Source organism: Phalacrocorax aristotelis, chromosome 1, assembly GCF_949628215.1.
Source record: "Phalacrocorax aristotelis chromosome 1, bGulAri2.1, whole genome shotgun sequence".
Classification (NCBI taxonomy): domain Eukaryota; kingdom Metazoa; phylum Chordata; class Aves; order Suliformes; family Phalacrocoracidae; genus Phalacrocorax; species Phalacrocorax aristotelis.
This window is the reverse complement of record NC_134276.1, coordinates 211,820,413-211,838,725: the sequence shown is the minus strand read 5'-3', so window position 1 is coordinate 211,838,725 and position 18,313 is coordinate 211,820,413. Positions and strand designations below refer to the sequence as shown.

The following is an 18,313-nucleotide window of genomic DNA, read 5'->3' as shown; positions in this document are numbered from 1 at the left end:
AGTGGAAATTCCTCTGTTCCACCTTGTGCCCGTTGCCCCTTGGCCTGTCATTGGGCACCACTGAAAAGAGCCTAGTCCCGTCATCCTGACACCCACCCCTTAGATATTTATAAGCATTGATGAGATCCCCCCTCAGTCTTCTCTTCTCCAGGCTGAACAAACCCAGGTCTCTCAGCCTTTCCTCATAAGGGAGATGCTTCGGTCCCCTGATCATCTTCATTAGCTCTCCACTGGACTTGTTCAAGCAGTTCCATGTCTTTCTTAAAGTGAGGAGCCCAGAACTGGACACAGCACTCCAAATGCAGTCTCACTAGGGCAGAGTAGAGGGGGAGGATAACCTCCCTCACCCTGCTGGCCACACTTCTGTTAATGCAGCCCAGGATACCCTTGGCCTTCTTGGCCACAAGGGCACGGTGCTGGCTCAGGGTCACCTTGCTGCCCACCAGCACTCCCAGGGCCTTCTCAACATAGCTGCTTTCCAGTACTTCAGCCCCCAGCCTGTACTGGTGCATGGGGTTGTTCCTCCCCAGGGGCAGGACCTTGCACTTGCTCTTGTTGAATTTCATGAGGTTCCCCTCGGCCCAGCTCTCCAGCCTGTCCAGGTCTCGTTGGATGGCAGCACAGCCTTCTGGTGTATCAGCCGCTCCTCCCAGCTTGGTGTCATCAGCAAACTTGCTGAACTGTTCATAACAAGGCAGAATTCCGGGGGCGGGAAGGGGAATACAGCTCCAAAACCAAGTAAATCTTTATTACGAAGTTGAATCGGAAAAAATCCTTTTTTTTTTGTGTATTTTTTTTTCAGCTTTTGAGTCCTTACCTCATCACCTAATGTTCTTTCAATGTAAACTTCGTAGATGTACTGTCCTAACTCATTGCTCGCTGCAAAACCAAGTGTGCAAAGCCAAATCAGCCAAACCAACCAAAGAAAGATCCAGTTCTCATTTTGACCAAGACTTCGCTTGCTGGCAAGCCTCAGCCCCGTGGATCCCAAGCCTAGATCTCCACCTCTGCAGCTCAGGGATTGAGATAGGAAAGGTACAGCAGGGTTTATGTTAATCATGCTGCTTGCTAAAGTCACAAGACACTTTCTGGTGGTGATTTCACACCAGGTGCTTGGCAGCAGGAAAACACTGAGATTTGGGTCTCTGCAGCTCAACAGCAGGAACTGAGTGGGGTGTGTGGTTTTGCTTTCTGTAACTTTTGCCCCAGAAGCATCTCCTGTTCCTCATCCCTTTGTCCTGCCCATCCCTCATCTGTTGCCTGCTCTCCTGTCCAGCTCCTGCCTGCTCTCCCATTGCTCATGTTCATCTTTACCACGTTACTTCTCTCTTTTGCTTTGGCAGTGGCAGTTTCCACCCCCCACCCCCCTATATTTTATATGACGATGATTTACAACCCGGAGTTTAAAGATTTATTGCAATGCACACACGGCATGGCAGATTCTAAGCGAAGTATTCAGCCTGGTTATTATTCTCTTAAATCCCAATTTTTCCATAGTGAAACAAGTGGCCTCTGCATCAAGTTGTCAAGACTTTTGTACTCTAACTTGCTAGGTTTATTCTGATGAGAATAAAACCAGGGAAGAAAAGTCACAACTTAAAGATGCTGGCTGGCATCTATGAACCTCACGAGTAATATTAGAACCTGAGGGCTTAACCAAGCACCAGATGGTCTTCAGGAAACTAATTGAAGGCTGAGGATTCACGTCTGTATCAGTGCTTGCTTATTCCACTTTGCAGACATGGTTAAAAACCCTACAGCAATTTAAACTCCCTCCTCCCTGTGAGAAAGGCAGCACAGGCAGCAAACATCTATCATCTCTTCTCCCTTGCTTTTATATGTTTTGGACTGTGTTTTAGCTATCTAAGATGAGCAAGAGCCTTCTTAAAGATGACCCCACAAGGGTCATCTTAAAGAGCTTAAACTGATCTAAGGCTTTAATGTGCTTAAGGGTGGTGTAAGGACATTAATTATAATTAACCCCAAAAAGAACACAAAACACTGTGTATCTACGACATGCAGAAGTCTCTTGTTTGGTGTGGATCCTTTTTTTCCTTCACTAGCATCCTCTTGATGTACAGATGAAATCCTCTAGAGTCACTGAAAAGTCTTCAGTTCACTCAGAGGAGCATTGCTGTTGGCATCAGCTGCAGCAGACTCAGCCTGCTGTTGTGGACATGCGTAGAGCTGAGTTTGTCATTTTCTGTATTGAACTTGCGGCATCAAAACTAACCTGGAAAACATTAAAACCCAACTCTAAGCTCTAGTTTCACCTGTGGCGAAAACCCCAAATCCATGGTCCCCTACCAAAGTACACCTTTCAAACTGTGGTTCTTTTTAATTATTTTCTTAATGAAGGAAGTAGCATTGAACCTTTTTTTTAAAAAAAAACAAAACACAAAACAAAACAGTTTTCTCATTTAAATAAGCATTAAAGGTTCTAATTTAAAATAAATATTTTTCTCTCTCTTTTTAAAGTAAGTGTTTCTTGTCATAAGTTAATTTTCTCATGACTCAGTATAATTCCCATGAGGATTTTCTCCACCTTGGGTCAGAGACTGGAGTTACAAGATCCCCATCTAAGAAATGCAGTGAATGCGTGAAGAAAAAGTGAGTTTGGAGGGAATGTTCACCACACTGGTCAGACCTGACATCTAATAAAATTTAGATGGTAACCTGTGCTGCTGAATTTGAAGATGCCTTGCTCCAGGATTTTATTTTATCTTAGGCTTGTCCTAGAGACTATGAAGCATCCGAGATGTCATTTTGCTTTGAATTTTTTGCCAAGGTCTACACTCACGCATGGCAGCATTGCTATCAGCAGCCACGTGAACAGACCATCACCAAATACCCTTGCTCCTGCTGAACTGTAGTTTGCCTGAGCACATACTATGCATGTGAAACCAATAACCCACCGCCTGAGTAGGACTGGCCCCAATTTTTTCTGTCGCAAGCAGAAAAGCCACTCTCTGAGGTTGCTAAGTGGTAGTAAGGCAGCAGGGAACAGCCGTGTGCTTGAGTTGTTTGCTTTACATCAAAGCTGCTCTGGCTCAGATGCTGGAGGTTGCTGCCTTGCAAACTACAGCTTGCACATGGAGTTTTAACCCTAAGCACGGAGGCGGGTGTGCGAGCGCTCATCTGTCGGGCTCAGACCTGGGCAGCTGAGCAACAGGCACGTTTCTGCCGTTCTTGCAGAAAAGCATCAATAGTGCTGATTTGTAACTGAAAAGGAAGATTATATTGTATGAGTCAGAAACAACGTCGGGAAAGAGATCCAATATTATAGTATTTAAGCAGAAGAAAACCAGGTTGCGAGTGAAAGAGCTTGGAAAGCAGACGTGACTCCTTTATTTATGCTCATTATAATGTAGTTTGCACAGTGCCTGTGTAAAGGGCAAGCAGTGAGTGAGGCCAAGCGCAGCCGTACCAGACGTAAGCAACCCCAACCTCATTTGAAGGACCAAAGTTGTAAAAATATAGTTTTAAGTATTACTCCAAAAATTAGATCACTTTATTATGAAATAAAATATCTCACATAATTAATTTCTCATCTGAATTTCCATAGGAGGCTTTATAAAATATTTGGAACTTGTACATCTCTGATATAAGGGTTTGGGTTTTTGTTGCATGGAGTGCTTGTGCAGCATGTGTAGCCATTTCAAACGCACATCAGCCACGACTGCTCATTAGCCATTTTCCGATATAACCCTTGGCAGAGCATGCCCAGGTAGGGAGAAATTGCCATTGTGAAGCCACAAAAAGGGCTCAAATTGATGTTTCATTGGCAGTCTTAATTCTGGCATTGCTGCATGCTTCATTTTACCACTCTATTAACGTTCTTGTAATCTAGTGGTATGTAATTAAGCATTGAATACAGCCGTACAGAGCCACATAGCTGCAGCACGCGCGCTATACACAGCCGCTCCAGAGAGAACTTTTCATGTAAGATTTTCATTTTAAAAAATACCTGTTCTTCAAATAGCTACAATAGCTCTGCAGGAGCTTGTCAGTCAAGCAAGATTACAGACTCCCTAAACTCAGCCTGACATGACAGACTGTAATGACTCTGAAGGGGCTGTTATGGACTATTGTGCCAGTGGTCCCTGCCTGATAGGAGCATCTTGTACACTTCTCATTAAAACTGCAAGGACTCCAGAGATTTCCGTATTACCAGTGACTTTAGATACGAGTTATTTTATCACCAAAAAAAAAAAAAGAGAGCACATTCATATGATGCTAAATGTGCAGGTTAAATATGGAAAAGAGAACTTTGATTTACAGGCTGACAGGTACCTTTACCTTATGCAATTTTGATGCTGAGAAATTGCAGCATTGGGAAGGATTTGAGCAATTTTAAGTAAAATTTTTGCCTGCTGAAATTGGGAATGGAAAAGTGGGCAATGCTGTCTGTGTAGTGAGATTTTAATGTGATGCTGTAGGGACCCATGCGGCTTCATAAATAATAGTGGTGGATGGTTTCAGTATGCCGTTAACTCCGAGATAAGTTATGGCACTTGTCTTCTGGATGGGTGATGATCTTTGGCCTCCGTCATGCTGGAGGCTGGGGCAGATGATCGCACTTGCACTTTCTGGCCTCTGAGTCTCTCAATCTTGTCCCAGAGACAGGAGGGTTATGTTCAGTAATCCCATTCAGTGAACCCAAATCACAGCGTGGCATTTCTGATATCAAGTGATTTACATGTGAAAAAAAAGAGAAAATATCACTGTGGCGCATGTTGAAGGGAAACTTGGATTTGGTAGTCACTGCATCTTTCTAGGCCAGTCACGTCTTTCATTTTCCAGGTATGCAGTGGCGTGGAGAGCCTGCCTGGGGACTCCTGGTGACACTACCACAGAGAAGGTCGTAAGGATCATAGGATGAAGGAAATCCTGAGGACAGCACAAGGATGGGTATGTCAGGAGCAGGAGGAAAGCTGTTCAAAGTGCACACCGTGACAGCATGTAGGCACCCATCTTAGGAAATCCCAGGCTGTTTGGGCTGCCGGTGTGGTGGGATGGTCACCAAAGCATCGAATTAGAAGGGTGTAGTAATAAATTGCAGGAGCTGGCACAAACTAAAGCGAGTGGCTCTGCCCAGCAGAGGGTAGCATTGCCCAAACACCCCAGCCTCTTTCCAAGTTTACACCCTCACACATCTCCGAAATCCCACCTCCACCAAATTCCCTTTGAACTGGGAGGTACAGCTCAGCCCAGACCCAGGGAAAGCCTCACAGGCTGACACCTTGTACATTCTGCTCATAAATGATGAGACATCTGGAAAATCACCTTCAGAAGTAGAATTTTAAGGAATCTGTTAAAGGACACAATGCACGTTAAACAGTTATGTGCATACAATCGCATCTGGTATTAAGTAAATGTTATTTAGCTGCTTGTATTAGAATTTATTTTTGGACACCTAATTTGATGACCAGGTTTGAAGCTGTCCCTGAGGCGCGGGAGTGCCTGTGCCTGCGCCTGCCGGCTGCGAGGCCTCTGGTTTAGTCGCTGAACTTCGGTGTCCCAAAAGTATTGCACTTTTCCAGCGTTTTACCCATTCTGAAACTGAAGCCCAGAGATATTACCACTAAACATCTCTCAGTTAGTCTAGACTATAATCTCCTCTGATGTCTCTGATGAGTCCTGCCCATTGCCCCACATCCAAGCTCAGCCAATGCCCGACGCAACGACACTAGAGGTCTCAGTGTTGCAGAGAAAAAGCTGTTTTTAGCAATAATCTCAGCGGGGCCACGTGTGTGTGTGCCAGGCTGGTGGCGTGCCCGGCTCGGAGCGCTGTGCCAGCGGCGTGGGCACGGTGCCGGGGCTTGGGCCTCTCGCCAAGGCTGCGCGGTGCCCATCCACCCGCCTCTGGGCTTGTTGCAGCTCCAGGGGGTGACCCTGGTGTTGGGGTGCCCCTCGCTTCGCTGGGTGCACCGAGGGCTGTGCTGGGTAAGGGTGCCCCTTACCAAGGGGCGAGGTTTTGCATCCCGGGAGTGTGTGTGTGTGTGTGCGCGGGGCAGGTGGGCACCACCGCCCCCGCGCATCCCCGCGCATCCCCGCGCATCCCCGCGCATCCCCGCGCAGCGCCCGCCCGGGCAGCCCGGCCGCTTGTGGTGTGGCTTTTAATTTTTTTTTTTTTTTGCTGCTTTCCCTTTTTTTTTCCCTTCCCTCTTTGCTTTCCGTCCCCTCCCGTTTGACGTGCGCGGTTTTGGTGCAATGCGAATTATCTCCAGTCATTCAGTCAGGAGGGGCAGCGCCAGGCAGCAAAGCAGCGGCGGGGCTGCCTCCTCCTCCTCCCTCCTCCTCCTCCTCTTCTTCCTCCTCCTCCTCCTCCTCCTATTGCCATAACAACCGCGCACAGCCACTGCTCCCGCTGTGCCGGCGGAGCCGCACCGCACCGCTCCGCACCGCTCCGCACCGCACCGCGCCCGGGAGGCTGAGCATCCCACGGGGGGGGCGGGGGGGGAAGAGAAACAGTGACCTCCCTCCAAAAGAAAAAAAAAAACAACAAACCCAAAAAGAGAGAAAAGAACAAAAAAGGGACTTTTTCGCGGGGTGGGTCTGTCAGGCACCAAAGTGACCCCAAGACGGGGTGCGCGCAGCTGCTGCGCGGGGCGCGGGAGGAGGGAGGGACGGGACAGCCCCGCGGGTGACTCCGCGGGGGGGCGCGGAGGAGGGGAGAGGAGGGGAAAGGGGGGGGGGGCAGAGAAAGTTGGGAGGAAATAGCCCAGGAAAAGTGACACTCGCGGAGCCCTCCGGAGCGCGGAGGAAATAAAAGCGGCGGCGGGCAGGAAGTGTAAGGAGGAGGAGGAGGAAGGGGAGAAGAAGGAGGAGGAGGAGGAAGACGAAGAAGAAGAAACGGCAGCAGCAGCCGCTGCCGGCGCGGCAGAAGAGAAAGCAAAAGCCGCCCGGCGGGTGGTGCCGCCCGGCCCGGCATCCGCGGGGCTGCGCGGGGCTGCGCCATGGCCCGGGAGAACGGGGACGGCGGCGGCTCCTGGAAGAAGCAAGCGGAGGACATCAAGAAGATCTTCGAGTTCAAGGAGACGCTGGGGACGTAGGTGGCGGGGAGCGGGGGAGGGGGGGGCGCGGAGCTGTCCCTTCGCCGCGCGGGTGCGCGGGTCTCTCCGCGGGTTGGTGCGTGGGGGTGCGCGTGTGTCTTTTGGCGTGTGCACCCGTGGGTGCCGCTCCGCGCCCCGCTCATCCATCCGAGCAAGAAGTCAGGGCGAATCTGGAAACACGGAGAAAAAGAAAACTGGGGGGGGGGGAGCTGGGCTAGCACCCCCTCCCCCCCCCAAAATAGATTAAAAAAAAGGTGGGAAAAGGTGTTTTAAAATATTCATAGAATGAGGAGCGGGGGGAAAGGCTTTTTCTTGATAGTGCAACTGTAAATAAATGAGGTCTGACTTGCACGCTTTCCCCTAAAGCCGACGGCTGAATCTATTCGTGGACAGACGAGCAGAAATAATCGGAGTGGATTGGATGTGTTTTAGCTGCGACGCTTAACTGTTGTTGGGGTTTATTTCTGTTATTTATAGTGGCGGGGCATAAAGATTAGTAAAACGGTAGAGTTTTTTTTTCTGAAGGCAGACAATAAACATGCGCAGATGGTGCAAGGGAGCAGGGTGCAGGCTGATGATTTTTGGCCGAGCAGAGAGTTTTATTTTTGTTAAAAAATATTTCGCCTGTAGGATACTGTAGAGGTAGAGAGCCAGGAGTGCTGAAGGAAGGCAGCATATGGGCTACTGTACTTTTATACGTTGTAATAAAGTTCATTTATATTGGGAGTGCTCTTAGTTGCTGAGTCCCCCCTGCTCTGATCGCAACTTTAAGCATGCCTCAAAACGAAGCGCCCTTAATCCCAAGTAGTGCTCTTCATACTCTGCATGCCACTTCCAAAATGTGATTGAACAAGTGTTGACTGTAATATTTCAGTTTCTTTCTGCTTCCAAGTGAGGGCTCCCTATAAACAGAGTATTTCTGGTTCACGGACTCACTGATTTCCTACGAACAAACTGCGAGTGAGGATCAGGCTGATCATTTAATATGGAGGTGGGTCGCTCAGCTCCGCTGTGATGAGCAGACAGCGTAGCCCTCAGGAAAACACTGACTGAGCAAATGGAATGAACGTCTGTCCAGGTCTTTGAAGAAGCAAAGTGCAGCGTAAGAGCTAAGTGCTACGGTGTATTCTTGTCACCCACATTGAGTTTTTGCTGTCAGAATTTCATGCCAGGAGAGACGTGTCCCTGCTTGTCACCTTAGGCGTGCAGTTCCCTTCCTGAGCGAAGGAGTGTCAGGGAGGAAAGTCTTAATGCGAAGAGATTCATTAGAGCAGCAGGACAGTTTGCTGTGGTTTCCATTATGCAACTCTCTGTCATCTCCCTGGTTGTTGTGTGTGAAGCCACCTGCAAGGGTTAACTTGTGCCACTGAAGAGATCCAGAAAGAATGAATGTTGTGGCCTTGATCCGTATCCCACTGAAGTTAATGAGAGTGGGTGTAAGTCCCAAGGAAGGTAAAGTTGGTCAGAGTTAATAATTATGCATATTAACATAGCTGTTGCGAATTAAATTCATTAAATATGGCCAATTAGCTTCTCAAACTATTAACCATTATCTTAGCCTCACAGTTTGGTTAGTAAGTCCTGCCTGATGAGAGTGGAAGCATAAAGTTTTTGAACTTAACAGTCAGCCTAGAAAGCTTTAGAAAATTAAAACAACTGGATTGCAAACCGAGGCCTGTATAAAGAAAATAGAGTGGTTTTCTTTTCCAGACACAGCCATGTTAATTATGACTATGTGCATTTAACAGCCTACACATCGGCTGCCTCCTGGTTGAGCGTTCCTTAGTTTCGGAGAGAAGGCTGACAATTAGAGGAGTTGAACCTGAGTTTTGGCTCTCTCCTTGGCCGCCCACCAGCGTAGCACCTGCAGTTCCTACCAGCTCTGGTGTGACTTACCAGGGTGTGAAACTTCTAAAAAATTTAAGCCATCACTGTGCAAATCATTAAAGTACTTGTTCCATTCCCACTGAAGGCAGTGAAGGTCTGGTCACTGACTTGAGCAGCAGATATACAGGGTGCAGGAGTCCAAATGATGGGACACATTCTAAGTTACTGATAGGAAAGTACTTAAAAAGAAGCTAAGCAAAAGTCTAAATGCCTTTAAAGCACCTGGACCAAAATGTTTCACTCTGGCATTATTTAGGAGCAGGGATAAAATCTGGTTTGATCCCTCCTGCACTGTAATGCTGAACCATGTTGGACATCCATTGGTTGATCTCACCATCTAATAGATTTTTCTCTAGCATGGCTGGGCTTGGAGTGAAAAACTTAGCGTGTCAGATGAGATGCACTGGATTGGGGTAGTAGGTGTATTTTGCATTTCTCTGCCACCTGCCATTTCAGGATACCAAAGTGCTAAAGGCACTTTTAACAGAAAAGCAGCCCTTTTTCATGCAGCAGTCTTAATTGCCTGTGGTAAAACTGGTTAGAGAAAGGAAAGCACTAAACCCCCAAATCAGGGAAGAAAGTGAAAGAGAAACTTTAAAAACATCTTTTATTTCAAGTGCATTGATTTGTGAATGTTAAATCTGTGTGTATACTCTATTAATGATTTTTTCTCTGAAAGGAGTCTTTCATCTGAATAAAAGCCTTTCAGCAGATCTTTAACATGGGAGAGCTGAAATTGCTGGAATTATTAAAAAGGTCCTAACTCGGTTAATCATTATATCATTTGGGCTTCAAGGAACCTCTAATGAGCACTCAGCTCTCTCTTCCAGAGCTGGAATTAATTATTTACATGTCCCTGTAAATCATGTCCAGCCACACTGATACTGAAATAGGCATCCTGAATTGGACATCACCTCCAGATGTAAGAAAGTAGCTTTTTCCACCCAAAGAATTGTTTCCTTTGGTGGCTGAGGTCTGTGGTCTGTGTTGTTTGCTCTGCTTAGTGCTGTTGGGCAATAGTGTTTTTCCTAAAGAAGTTACCAGCAATGCAGTGGCTGCCTCAGCTGGCACCCAAACCTCTCTCTACCCTGTTCTGTATTTATGCAGTCCCCAAGCATGTGCAATCTTGGTTTGTGGCCGCAACCTCTTGGGTACCAGAGTGTCAACAAAATATTTTGGTAATATTAATCAAGAAAATATAATATATGGTAAATAAAACAAATATACAAAATATATTTTATATATTATGATATAGATAATATACATAATGGTCCTGATCCATTCGTGGGCTTTCTCAGTTTGGTGGTGCCGGTCATGGAGGACTGCGGTAACACGGCAGTGAACCACGCTCTGTACGTGCAGGTTCAGTGGGCACCTCTTCTTGAAACTGGACCTGTTCACTAGTGGGCCATTGAAAGTGAAATTACAGATCCTGGAAAAGTACCTAGGAAGAAATACACAAAGTAGATCAAGGGTAAAATAAAATCATAGCAGTGGGCCAGGTCCTCAGGTGATGCAATTTAGAGTCCCTTCCAAGTCAAGACAGGCAGGTTTGAGGAAAGAAGATGATCAGACTAACTGCTTATCTTTTTAAATTTCCACAAATTCTCCTATTTTAGCTCTACTCAATTTGCAGGCCTGCCTGGAGAGGGGGATTTCTGCCCCAGCCCTTGAGAGATAGGAAGTTTCACAACAGCAGGAATCTGATGAGTGATCACTGAAATATAATTTTTCTCCATGTTTAAATGATATTATGTCTAAGGAATTTTAAAACTCAGATTTTGATATTCCAAGAAGTAATAAGATACACTATGTCATCCACCAGCCAAAGAGGAAAGCCTCGAATCATTTGGTCTGCCTAATTGGATCAGCCCTGCATTTCTAAGGTATTTGTCATTAGGCCTTATTGACATTAGAGTTATGATCAAGTTGTAATATTTAGAAATGCTCGAGCCTAGTAACTATGGAAATATTGGTGCTGTCCTTAAAAATGATGCAGTAGATTCCTTAAAGCTTAGTAATGATAACATAGGGAGTTGCACGGATATAGCCATAACGTAGTAAGAGCTGGGTGGGAAGACAAATACACTTCAATGATGTGTCCAGTACTTTTCTAAAATACAGTGTAGAGAAAACATATAGGCAGTTCTTTTTTTCTCCAGGGCTCTACCATAAGTTTTGGTTCATCTGTGTCCTGTGTCTCTTCCATACTCTGATGCCATTTGATGGGCTCCTCATCCTCTTCATGACTCTTCTATGCTTGTGTTCATTGGTGCTGTGAAAAGAAATCATTCCACGTCCTGCTCTCATATCTAGTTTCTTTCTCATGCACACGCACACACACTGTCAGAAACTCCTATGCACCGAGTCCGGTGTTTTTGTCCGCTCACTTCCTTTCTGGTATCTTCCTCTGCATTCAGTCTCATGCTGACGCTCAGGCTTTCCATGAGCAGGTCCACCTCATGTTCCCATCTGTTCTTGGTTGCTCAGACCTTCCCAGGAGACAAGGCTGATGGAGGTGACATGCCTCATCCCTACCTCAGACCAGGCATTCAGCCTCGACTTCCACTGGTGAGAAGATGCTGGTGGTAAGGACAGGTTCTTACGGAGGTGCCTCATGCGTTTGAGTTGCCGTGTAGAAAGGAGGTGTTGGGAGGTACCAGTAGGATCAAGATCTGGTTGTCTCTGGTCAAAGATCTTCCCTTCTCATCAACCCGGTGCCAAAAGCACTTGTGTTGGATTCAACACAATGAATCATCACTGTTTAGCCATCTAACTTGAGGCATCAGGCAAATTACTCAATTGTTTTTCCTTTCTGATTTTGGAAATTCTTGAGATGTAAATAAATGTGTTGATATTTGTGCTTCCTCTGGCTCCATACCCCCTGTGAAGATTGAAGAGTTTGTCTGATTTTCAGGTTTCTGCTTACATTGCCAGCAATTTCTGCCTCTCTCTTACGACACCCCAGTGAGGCAGCAGTGTTTCTGCTAGACTTTAATCTTTTTCTCAGTTCAGTATTTTCTTTTTTATTTTTTAAATTACATTAAGGAAACATTTAATGGTATAAAATATCTTCAGGGGAGGAAATACAGAGTCCCACAGGGCAGAAGTTAAGGCACATGTTTTCAGAAGAAAGGTTGATTAAGCACTGGGGCAAACTATGAAGGCAAGTGGTTCCCATCTCCTCTGGGATGTTTTGCCGGGAGAAATCCTTATGCCGCCTGAAAGCTCTCAAGCTTCGTGCAAGAGTCACCATGAAAGAGCCTCTTGTCCATGTTTAGAGAGGAAGAGATTTCATTGTCATTTCTGACCTTAAGATCTGTAACTCTGGGAATCTTACCATCAAAATCACGTGGGGTTAACTCGTGCTAAGAGGTGCGAGGTACCTACAGCACCTCTCTAGCATCTGTGGGAGAAGGAGTAAAAGCTGAGGTCCAGGTATTAATGTATAACTTATGGTGGTGAAACAACTCAGACGTTTTAGTTTGTGCACTCTATATAAGGCAAACAGAAAAATACTCTTAGGACCCCTTTAAGGTGACACATTTACTTTATACTAAGTAATCCTGTTTGTTGTTGTGTGGCATAGCTTACTATCCAGTGTGTTCTTGGGGGCTTAAAAATAATGAATCCCTACTATTTGCAACATGAATTGTGGTATCTTGTAATGTAGATTGTTGGTATCCCTTGAACAGTTACAGAAAATAATAGGTTTGAGTGTTCAGCTGGAATTGAAATGTGAAAAAAAAAAAAGAAAAGCAAGACGGCCAATGGATTTAAAGGCTGATGGAGAGGATTGGGAAAAAAATCTGCAGCCAGTGGTAAGAAGCGGTTTTTGACAACTTTTCAAGTGTGGTTCATGGGTGCGTTTTGGACAGTGCCCGTTTGGGGCAACAGTGTAGCATAAAGGTCAATTTGCTTTCATTGTCTAAAATAAGATTCCGAAATACTCAGTAATTCAAAGCCTTTTGGGTAAATCCACAGTTTTGGAGACACCGAGTTTTCTGTACTATCAGCTCATATATGTGCTCATGCTTCCTTCACGAGCCTTATTTTCTACTAGTTTTGATGCCTTACCTCTTTTTGCCCTGCCTTGTCTCTTTTTCCATGGCTGTTCTCTTTCGAGTGCATCTTTGTACTGCCTGAGCTCCCTGCTGCCGCAGGATACCTGCTCATCCGCATGCCTGGGCAACCACGAAGTGTGCTTGACCGGCAAGGTGACAGTAAAATGTTTGGGTAGGGTTGGAACAGGGTATCTGGGCTTCCCCCCCCCACCCCCCCCCTTTTTTTGACAGGGCTTAGGAAAATGTGTTCCTTGCTTAGGCCAAAACTCAGTATTACTGCTCAGGCCCTCAATATAACCAATACCGAGTCTGCAGCTGCTGTTTGTGTAGATGTGAGCTGAGGCAAAGCATGCATAAAAATGTTGGTATTTTTTTGTCAGCCAGAGGTAGCTGACACCCTAAAGGTTGCAGCAAACAAAACCCAAAGGGTCTTAGGACCTGGTGGAGAGGTAGTGGATGGAGCTGAACTCAACTCTTTGGAGTCCTATAGTAATCCTTTAACCAAAAGTCTATTCTTCCCATCACAGCCACAACACAGTGGGTGTGAGAGCCTTCTTCGCTGCCGCTCCCGCCATCTGGAGCAGCCTGTCTGCTTCCTTCACCCTCCATCTGCTTTTGCATAGGAGCTGAAATATCTCTTTATGTATTTTTTCATCCCTTTTTGTCTCTCCTTCTCTCTACCTTGGTGACTGACCTCAATTATTTTTGTTGTCCTTCACACACAATTCTCCTGACTACGTGCAGAATATTAGTTGGACTTATTTTATCCTTTCAAGCATCCAAGGATACAGTTAATATTGAATAAAGTTGTATTATTTTGGTTTGCTTGACAATAACAAGCATTTATAATAGGTTTCTGAATTTGTTGCCAGTAATGGTGTTCACTTAACCGGTGAGTCACAGTTTATATTCATGATTACTTAATAGGACCTAATTTTCTAGTCATTTTAGATAGCATGAAAACAAGTTGGAACTAAACGGGAACTGTTAGTAAACAGGTAATGAGTGAAAGGAGGGATAAAAAGTTCCTTGGGGCAGCAATCTGTCATTTTCATTGGAATTCAAACCACCTTGCATTTCAGCGCTTCTCTGTAAATAATAATTAACAACAATAACAATAATTTGCAAACATATGTGTGTGATTGGGCTGTTCTTGAATGACAAATAGCTTAGCAATCAGAATATTTCTCTTTTCTAGAAATCATACTGTTCCTTAGAACCTTTCTATCAAATCTTAACACTGATATGTTTTTTTTTGTTATCTGACTTGGCGGTTCCTATAATTTTCCTCTGAATGTTGTGTCAATCATTTTTTAAAAAAGAAAACTATAAATAACAGATTGTTAATATACTTTTCAAGGCCCTTCACTGATGTTTTCATGTTGAAAGCTGTGTATTGAGTTTTATGCCAGAATTACTCACCAAACAGATTGTATGAGGTTAAATTAAAATAATACTCTTTAGCAGAATTTTTTGACTGCGTTAAAAAGCTTTTTTTTTTTTTAAATTATTATTATTTTTAACACTGGCTGTGCTAAGAAAAAGCTACTAGGAAGCTCACTTTTGGATCTGATCTGTGTGTAGAACAGCTGAGCACAGGGCTGGAAATCCTCTGTAACAACAGATCACTGATTTTGCTTGCTCTTTTCCTGGGCAATATTGTACGTCACATTTAAAACATCAACAGTTTTGGACAAATGGACTACATAACCATGAAGATAGTTCTTAAAATACCTTTTTCAAGAGTCTAGAGGGAAAGAAGCACATGAGAGAAAACATGCTTACTTAGGTGTATTAAGGATTTATTTTGATTTTTCTTTTGATTTTCTTACCTTCTCAATTGGAGGTAAAATAAACAGTTTCAGTCTACTTAGAGTTTTCAGGAGGAACAAAAAGGAGGTGCTTTTAATGACACAAAGACGAGCATTTACCATCAGCAGCAATAGAGTGCAGCACCGTGGCACCTCTCCCCTAGACCCTTTGCCTTTGCACTCTTTCTGCTTGCTGTGGATTCTTCTCGTTGTCCTGCTCTCAATGCTCTCTAATTTAAGCTGAGTATTTGAAGGTATGCTCTTTCACGCCTGAGCACCCAAAATTCGGGAATTACATCTGATACTTAGTTGTCAGAGTACAGAGGACCTAGAAATTTCATCCATGGTTGATGGGAGTGGAGTGAGGTCAGGACCCATGGAAAGTCTCAGGTCTGGGAGCCTTTAACCTCCGTCGTTGCTCTGGTGAGGGTTAGTGTGACAGTTTGGAGAGTAAGGCGGGTAATACCGTCCTTGTTCACGAGTGGTTGGAGTGTGAAGGGTTGCAGGTCTCCCTAGGAGCTCCAAAGGAAGGGTTCCTCAGATGTGGCATGTATCTCCCTTAAGAGCTGCAGCGTTAGGCTGTGATGTTGGTGTGTTTTAGCTGAGCAACGTGTTTAAAACCTGCCTGCTGACCTGATGGCATGTGCACTTGAGAAATGTGGCCACCCTTCTCCCACCAGCTACATTACTGGTTGCAGAAATGGATGGGCTTTTGAGGGTAGTGCCAAATAGCACAGCCACTCATGCTTAAATGTAAAGATCTGCAAAGACTGAAAAGCTGGTGTGTATTTGAGGGTTGGACATTAACAAGTGAAATATGAAAGGTCTGAAGTATTTGGGGGGTGTATTACCATGTCTTTATTGGTCTCAAATGCGATCAGGCACTGTTGAGCTAGGAATATTACAACCACCAGAGTAAAAGACTGTTTGTACCTACTTGTAATCTAAATAAATAAGACAACAATGATAATACTGTTTTTTTTAAAGACAAGAAAGTGTGTCACTTATAAACCCAGAGCTGAGCCTGAATCTTAACTCCAGCTTTATGCAGTGGACCGTCCTACTTCTTTTAATAGTGGGCACTGTGTCAGCACCAATGTCTTCAGAATTTTTTATTTATATATGATTCACCCAGGGTCATCACATATAATGATTTTTTACTAGTTAAGGTTTGAAAATGCAAAGCGCTGTTTATATACTGTTGGCAACAGCACGGGCGCTTTATTGCCGTGTTGTTTCACAGATGCTCAGAGGAATCGAGGTCTTCCCAGAACTATAAAGAGCTGAGCAGACAAGGCAGTTCTTGGGGCGATGTGGGATCGCTCCCAGCAGGTTCCCATTCTCCCATCTTGGCCTAAATAACTCACGGGACCAGGCTTCAACCAGGCTTCAACCTTCCGACCAAACTCATTATCTGTGGCCCTGCCATCCCCCCTGTGATAGGCAATGTCTGAAATGAGGGAAACTATTGGATGAAAAACTGTGGAAAAACTAAAATAACATAGAAAAACCCAAACAACACAGAAGGGAGCTGGGTGGGGGCAGAAGAGCACTTAGAGGATTTGCAGCCATGTGCAAAACTCCTCTGGGGAAGGCACAGGTTGCTAACCAAATTCAGCTGTAGCTGAGAGAGACTGCCAGAGCATCCCTGAATAATCCTGCACTGTTATATTGAGTTGGCTTGGAGATTTCCTCCCACCACTTGCTTTTGTCTTCTCCTGCCTCTCAGCGTAAGCAATAAGTACAGTATGCCCAGCCATGAAGCCTGAGGTGTTTTGGAGATTTCAGGCACAGCAGAGTGCTTGGTGGGCACTGTCAGTGGCAGAAGACATCCGTGAACATACTAAACTTGTTTCGGGCTCCCTGCCCTGTTTTCTTGCAGAGTACCTGAACAAATGCAAAGGCTGTGTCTTTTACTTCGGGACATTTTATAGCTGGGGCCTGAGATCCTTAAAGACTATCTAAAGCTCTGGGATCATCATCAGCCTCACACCTCTGCATTAATGGGATTTCTTGCCGTAGGGGTGTAATTAATTTATTCAAAAGAGGCAACATTTTTTGAGGGGAAAATCTGACTGTGCTGAGCTTCTCCATGGGCTGATGACGATCCTCATAAAAACACCGCCTCCTTCTCTGAGTCCATGCTACGGTGTTTTGAGACACCTTCTCTAGCATAATTACATAGCAACCTGAATATTGCAAAGCAAACAAGCTCTCCTTCCCAACATAAAATGCTCCCAAACTTAAAAAAAAAACCACAAAAACCCCTGCTAGAAGACTGCTGCACATGAGAGCAGAGGGAGGCAAACAATATGTGGCTTGATAGCCAAGTTGCTTGATGCACCATGAGAAGATGCTTAGATAAAAACATTTATGGAGCAGAATAGTGGTGTGGCTCCTGCTGGCCAAATGCCCCAGGCACTGGGGCACCAGAGGAATAACTTAGAAGGAAAGGAAATGTCTTATGTCACAAGTTTAACTTACAGCTTTTGCTTTTTAGGAAGCAGGAAGCTATATATTTAGACACTGGGGGATAATGTTCCAAGAAATGAGCTGAAAGAGCTAGGGTTCTCAAAAGCACGTGGACACAGGATATACAGGTACTGCAGGCTGCAGGGAGGCTTCTGCTCTTGGATACATTAAGATGTATCTGGAGTAATTTACTGACTAATTTTCCTGGTCATAGCCATGTAACTTATGTCATGGTCATAAATTCTATGCTCTTAAGAGAGAGACCCTGAAAAAAGATCTCGCGGAGCTTTGTAGTCAAGTGTATTGAATGAGTTTCTCTGATGAATCTTATATTTTTAATGGAAAGAAAATAAAGTGATTCTAGGATTCCTGAGTGACAGCTTAGATGGTTTGTGTCCAGAAAGCAAACGTGTTCCCTCTGGCACTGCTGAAGGAGAATGTAACGAGTACTAAAGCTGAGAGCATGATCGTTCTACAGGTGAGTGGAGCTGCACTGGGGGAAATCCAAAAGGAAGAGGTCTGGGGCAAAGCAAAGCACCAGGATTCAGCTACAGGCAAATGCCAAGAAAGACTCATCAAAATGGGGTGGCTGCTTTTAGCTTAATTGATTCTAGAGATAGCTAGGTCCCCCTGCTTGTTCATGAGATATACCATTGCAAAAATTCATAGACATGGGTCCTTTGGTCAGGATAGCTCGTAGGCTGCACCAGGCAACAACCACTGTCAGCCAAGGGCCACTAAATGACTGGCCGCTTCAGTGCCAGTGTTTGCTCTGGAGATGGTGTGATGCTGTGACATCTTTGTCTTGCATTGCCATGTGGTTATGATGAAGGTGTAGGAGCCCTTTATATACATAAATAGATTTAGTATATATGTGTATGTATATATATAGTGTGTATATATATGCACACACATTAAAAACACTATTTATATAGTGATACATAGTGATGTGTAGTGATGCACAGTGATATATAGTGCTAGTTTCTTGCTGCAAAGCATGTTGTTTGGCTTCATTAATAAATGC

General features: G+C 44.8%; 1 protein-coding gene across 3 annotated transcripts in view; it reads left to right on the top strand.

Annotated features, from left to right (window-relative positions):
- Positions 1–6,687: 6,687 nt before the first annotated feature.
- CAMK1D (calcium/calmodulin dependent protein kinase ID) overlaps positions 6,688–18,313 on the top strand; it is a 232,079-nt gene continuing 220,453 nt past the window's right edge. For all 3 annotated transcript variants that reach the window (XM_075081580.1, XM_075081579.1, XM_075081578.1), the window contains exon 1: positions 6,688–7,051. In XM_075081580.1, coding sequence (XP_074937681.1) covers positions 6,960–7,051 — 92 coding nt within the window. In that variant the 5' untranslated portion in view covers positions 6,688–6,959. The remainder of the gene's footprint in view (positions 7,052–18,313) is intronic.